We start from the raw sequence: 6,298 nt of genomic DNA on the forward strand, positions 1-6,298 counted from the left end.
CCACCAAAATCACTAAACATAAATAATAATAATAATTTTATTTATATATACTATTTATATTATTAAATTAAATTTCACATTTTATATTATTTATAATATTAAATTGTTTAGTCATATTGAATATTTATATTAAAATTGAATTATTAATTATGCCATTAAATATTCATATTAAAATTTTAAAATTTTATATTAATATCAATTTCACATTTTATCTTTGAAATAACTTTTATTAAAAAATGACATTTTTATATTTAATATATTTTTTAATTTCAAAATACATAGTGTATATAAAAAATTAATAAATAAATTATGAGGTAATGAAAATTTAATAAAAATTTTAATTAATGTGAACAAAACCCAAATTTATTTTTTAAAATCTAACTCGAATACAAATATATTTGATTCGATTTGAATTCCATCTCACTCAACTCAATTCGAAAAAATTTCAAATCAAATTAGAATGCTAAAATATAATTCGTAAAAAAAAAAACAACCTTGAGTGTTTTCTCTGAGTTCAGGTAATGGATTCCAGCCTTGGCTTCGACAAATCAGGATCCAAAAATCTAAACTCACAGAAAGAAAAATAAAAGATGATGAGGGCAGAAAAATTGAACTTGGCAGTGATTTATTTACCAAGTAATAATATTTTTGCTAGCTATTCTATCCAGGCCATCCTTATAAAGATCAGAAACAGAAATATTTATAAATGCAGAGGAAAGTTTGAATTGCTTGATAAAGAAAAAGCGTTACCAAAACAGCGAAGAATAGCTAAGCTGGAACACTTTCACTCACTACAGATGAGGATTACAGTGCCAGTGCCAGTGCCAGTGCCAGTGCCAAAGCCAGAGCACATTTTTATATTTACAAGCACACGAAACCAAAGATTAGAACCGAAACCCCCAACCCACCACAAAGATCGTTAAGTATTCACATTCTCCTAGTCCTAGCCTCTAACACCTCATCTAGTTCCATTAACTCTTGGTTCTTCAATCCCAAGGTCGTATGACGTCTATTTGTCTCCTATGGTAGGCAACTCTAGAAAACAAGCTTAGTGATTAGCGTCCCTTAACATCCTCTATAGCCCAAAAGTGAAACTAAGAACAACTATCAGCAACAAACAAACAACAGATGCTGTAAACTGCGATAAGGAAAAACAAACAGTGTTCCTATTAATTTTCAATTGACTCTGAGCTTATCACAGTTCCTTCACCACCTTCAATACAAGCCATGGGAAGTTTGCTTCCTGTACTCAGTTTTTTCACATCCTGACTTAAACAGATAAATATTCTTCTTACCATGCTACAGAATTCCCTGCGCATGAACATCAATGTCAATCAAGTTCTAGAAGAGTTTAAGGGGGAAAAATAAAAAAGTATCAGGGTACTTACTGCCATGGGTCATCGCCTACAAGCATCATATCCCCTTCATCATCAGTGTAGACAATCTCCCACTTATTCCTAGGGCGAAGCTCTCCCTTAATATCAAACATCTCCTCTAGTTCATCTATAAGCTGATCGTACCCTTCCAACATGGCCAGGTCCACAGCGCGACCGACAGCTACCCCCTGCATCTGGACCTGTCACATATAGAAACCCAAAAGTAAGTTCATGGAAAATTCTGCAAGTAAAACTTTTCCTTAATGAAATGAATTAACACCTGAATGAACATTTTACTTTCAATACCTTGGTACGACTTCTTGTAGAACTAGGGCAACTTTGCCTGCTCTGGATCTCTTTTGCTTGTAATTGTAACTGTTCCTGCTTCTCATTAGAATCTTTTGAAATTTCAGACTTCTGGCAAGAATTATTAGGTGACAAGGTATGATGTCCTTCAGCTGTACTGGCAGTCATAGTAGAAAGTTGGGTAGGTGTCCTCTCCAATTGCCTTGAGCTAGCAGAGTGGTTTATCAACTCAATGCCAAACAATCGGCAGCTAGAAGCTGTCTCAGATTTCTTTACCTTTTCTTTTGGATCAAAGGTTGAATCATTGTTCACTTGTGGGTTTGACAATCCTGAAAGAACAGGCCAACCAGATGCACATTTGCTATCATCTCTTGCATCAGGAAATCGATGCTTAGAAACACTCATGCAAGGAGAAGATAGCCAGCTCCCTTCGTTCTGAGTCTTCAAGACAGAGGTGCAACTGCTGCTCATTTCAGTCTGCATATGCCATATGACATGATTTTCATTTCTGTTTGCTTCGGCAGTAATGTTACGCCGCATTAGATCATGGGTATGCATAACTCCAGAATTCCAAGGAGCTGATGCTGTTGAAGATAAATCTATATTATTCAAACAAAGTGGATTTGTCAGATAAACCAAATAGAAGTATAATAAAAGAGAGATTCAAAGAAAGAAAATATGCTTCACCTAGAGCAGGAATTTCAGCAGTTGGTCTAGGCCTTTTGTTCTTAGCAGCAACAGGTTGACCCAGAGTTGGTGGAATAGGAGCAGCGAAGGGTTCTATCTCCCATGGTGAAACCCTGTCAGGTCTTGGTATAGAGGCAGGTTCATCCCATTGTACCTATTGGCAATAACTGATTATAGCTATAATGACAAAATAAATCAAAATGAAGTTTAAGAAAGCATAACAACTTACCTTCAATGAACGCCATTTTGAATCTTTCCAGTAAGGAGAAAAGTCTTCAACCCCAACGATTGTGCCAGAAAACCTTATCAATCAAAATATGTTCGTAAGTATTACAGAAGACATTGAACAATCACCAATCCAAAGCAATCATGTGCTTAAGTTTCACTACCTTCTCTCAGGAGAATCCTCTCCTTCAAATCTCATCTTAAACCTCATGCCAACTGTAAACTTATTGCTCAGAGCCTCTAAATATTTGTTCAACCCAATAATGAACTGACTTGTCCTGATATTTCACACAAGATGGTTATAAGTAAATAAATATCATTTTCATCTCATTTTGGAAAATCTGTAATTATCATACCTTGGTTTATAGTAGACAACAAAGAGGGTTTGTGTTGAAACGGCATGAGATGCAGTTGCTAGTACTCCTAAATGCATGCTCTGACTTGAAATCACTGATGTAGGCATGCTGCTCTGTTGATGAGCAACACGCCTCACTCCAACGCGCAGCTCCCCATTTTCCCCTCTACGAAACCAAGTATCAAACAAATAGCTCATCAGCTACATGAAAAAAAAAGAACAAAAAAAAAAGAACATAACCATCAAAGGCCGAACAAGATCAATGCACCACCACACAAGCATCAAGGATATCAGAAAATGGAAAAGGCATCTACCTCAAGAACACAAAGGAATCACCAGCTACTAATCTCTTTGAAGTAACAAATGTACTCCATCCCGTTGTGAGCAAATGCCTCCTTGGCTGGCCTGTTCATTCAAACCATATACAATTTACATAACGCAAGTGATTTGCCCATCAGTAGCGGAGGTGAGTCATACATGGAATTGACAGCAAAAACATAAAAGCTTAGTATTAACCGACTAAAGTTGAAAGATAGTTATCAGATCCTTTGTTACCTCTAAAAATATGCTTAAAGCGCCACTCATAGCCATGAAGATCCTTGGCAACCAATTCCTGGGTTGGCGTTGCCTGGTTCATGTCCTAAAAGACATCCATATAGAGAAATCAATACAAAGAAGATTTAGAAAGAAGACAAAAAGGCGAAAAAAGAGATCTAGAAATTGTACCAGTGGAGGAAGGCATTCAGTGGCATGTTTGCGAAGAACAGAAAAACCTCCATGAGTGCTGGTATCAGAGGCTGTTAAAACCTTGCAGAAAGAATGGACAGTAGGTTTTGGAGGCTCCGGAAGACATGCATCAGGAGTTGTTGGCTCAGGTTGCTATCCATGCCAAAAACATGATTAGAGATCACTACTATCAAACAATAAAAGAAAAAGAAAACCCAACTCCCCTGCATTCTAATACTGGAAGATTTTCAAATAAAAAACAAATAAAATTGGTTCTTACATTTGGCTCCGGCATCAAAGTTATTTGTGCATAAACTTCATCTGTTTCTTGTTCAGCCTACAAACATGGTAACAATAAGTGCATAAAAAGTTACTCCCAAATCAATCATGTTGATAGAATACTATAATGGTCCACTAGGTCCACATGACTTACGATCTGACTGAAACCCCAATTTATTGAGCCAGTGAATCCTTCTCAGAAAAGAGAAACTATTTATTCAAAGTTCAAGGTTTTACAATCTTTTCAAGATCAAAACAATAGAAAAAATGGTAACCTCTAAATATATTACCCACTTCCTTTTTCCGCTCCGTTTTTTAAGCAATCAGAAGTTCAAAACACATCTAGAGATTGCTGTGGCCTATGCAAAGTCAAATCAAAAACCAGAAAGAGAAAATTACCAGAAACTGAATGTGAACAACACTGCAAAGTATCTTCGATGGAAGATTAAACAAAGGAATCCTCTGATTCAACTCCTGATTCGTCGACGCTTCCAACTAAAACAATCCCTCGCCAAAATAGCAAAATCCCAATCAATAACCCAAAATTAACCATTTCTATAAAAGGACATAATTCCAAATAAAACCAAACAGGAATATTTTCGACACAAAAATGAAAAAAAAAAACGAAAAACGAAAAGAGGCTTTACCTGTTCCATATGTCCTTGAGGAAAATAATAGACTCTCTCTCTAGCTCGAGGAGCCTCAACCAGGGGTCCCGCACATAACTTCCATAACTCCATGTACAGATCATCCCCTCCATTTCCTATAACTCAAAAAAGAAAGTGAAGAAAAAAAAGGTTTCAAAAATTTTCCAAAAAATCAAAGAAAAATAAAAAAATTAAAGAAAAATATAGAATCAACGTTCAATCTATTTGAATTCTTTTATTTCGTTTACCTTCGGAGGAAACATTATTTGTCTGTGAAAACACCCCTCCCCGATTCGCCATTATTGAACTCTCTCCGACTCTTCAAGTCAACAACGAGCAACAGCAACAAATTTGGAACAAAAAACCTCCAAAGAGAGAAGCTAAATCCTCCAAAAACGCTCTAATAAACCTTATTTTACACTCTTAAGCACCACAATAAAAGCCAAATAATTACGAAACTGCTCGAATTCCTGATAAAAAAATCTACACCTCCCTCACACTATTTTTCCTCCCTCCCTATCGTAACCGTCGCGAGATCCAACTACCGTAACGGAAAACAGCTTTAACCGTCCAAATCCGCCGTCGTTCACCTCGCTTTCAATATAGCTTTTCGCTGCTCTGTAAAAAGGAAACGCCGTTAGCAGAGAGAATCAACCTAAAATCCTACGCGCGACTCTTATGATACTCGGCTTTGCTCCCAATTCTTCTTTCCCTTTTTTTCCTTTTTTTTTTTAACTTTCTCTCTCTTTTTGTTTTGGGTTTCTAACAAAGGAGCCCTTTTTTTTTTTTGTAAATCGAGTGTGTAACGCCAATTTAACAAACTCTGGTTCCGGATTTAACTGAGACAGTCAGGGGATTAACGTGACGAGACCATTTTTTAACGGCAAACGATGGAAAGCCGTTTCTCAACGGCGTTTTAGGTACGGATGATGGGGGGGCATTGGGATGAGTGTGGTTGGGGTTAACGGTGTTATTTTTGACGTCTCTTTCGTTGGCTGCTTCGAAACAGGCAACAGGGTGGTTGGCTCGAGTTATAAACCCCAAAGACATTTGGGTTGGGGGTTTTTTATTTTTTATTTTCCTCTTGTTTTCTTACATTTAATTTAATTTAATTTATTTCTGTAGGTCAAATCTATTATGCTTAAATTTAAACTTTAATCTGTATACTTTAATTATATATTTTTATAATATTATTAATTAGTAAAAATAGTAAACACCTGATTAAAATATTAATGTAAAAATTTTAAAACATTTTATACCAACATAAATTTGCTTGCGTAGGGTAAAATTTCATAACGAATAAAATTGAAGGACCAAAATCTAAATTGAATTGAGGGTGGAAAAGAAAGTAGTAATAATTAGGGGGGGCATCTGCCACAGAGGAGTGCGGGGTCCACGTGAAACACGTGCGAAGTGTTGGATCTTGATGCTTTGTAACCCTGTTGTTGTACTTTTTCCCAGACAAACTGCGAGCGGTTCGGTGGTCCAACACTGTACACGTCACTCCCTTTTGCCGAAATGGAGTTCACACGTGGTTGGGTTTATGCGGGGCTCCACCTCCACATGTACTCTTGCTATAACGCCGTCGTTTTAGCACTTCAATTATTATTAGTTTATCATCAATCCGTCACGTTACTCGCATCCTTTCGTCATCAAGCAACAAGTAGTAGCGAGGAAAGGAAACAGTGACCCCACCC

At 36.6% G+C, this 6,298-nt stretch overlaps 1 protein-coding gene across 2 annotated transcripts; it reads right to left on the reverse strand.

Annotated features, from left to right (window-relative positions):
- Window positions 1-699: 699 nt before the first annotated feature.
- LOC107951171 (auxin response factor 9) lies at window positions 700-5,442 on the reverse strand. Of its 2 annotated transcripts, none has more exons than XM_016886113.2 (14): window positions 4,850-5,442; window positions 4,602-4,717; window positions 4,354-4,449; window positions 3,956-4,012; window positions 3,676-3,828; window positions 3,505-3,589; window positions 3,264-3,354; window positions 2,951-3,115; window positions 2,759-2,872; window positions 2,599-2,671; window positions 2,370-2,523; window positions 1,683-2,281; window positions 1,389-1,576; window positions 700-1,311 (listed from the first exon to the last, which is right to left on the reverse strand). In XM_016886113.2, exons 1-14 carry the CDS (start codon window positions 4,899-4,901, stop codon window positions 1,170-1,172), a joined length of 2,085 nt encoding a protein of 694 aa, XP_016741602.1. In that variant the 5' UTR covers window positions 4,902-5,442; the 3' UTR covers window positions 700-1,169. The 2 variants fall into 2 exon arrangements, with proteins under 2 accessions (XP_016741602.1, XP_016741603.1); XM_016886114.2 differs by having other exon boundaries at window positions 1,683-2,266; window positions 4,850-5,407.
- Window positions 5,443-6,298: the final 856 nt, after the last annotated feature.

This window comes from Gossypium hirsutum, chromosome A02 (genome assembly GCF_007990345.1).
Source record: "Gossypium hirsutum isolate 1008001.06 chromosome A02, Gossypium_hirsutum_v2.1, whole genome shotgun sequence".
NCBI classification, from domain to species: Eukaryota; Viridiplantae; Streptophyta; class Magnoliopsida; order Malvales; family Malvaceae; genus Gossypium; species Gossypium hirsutum.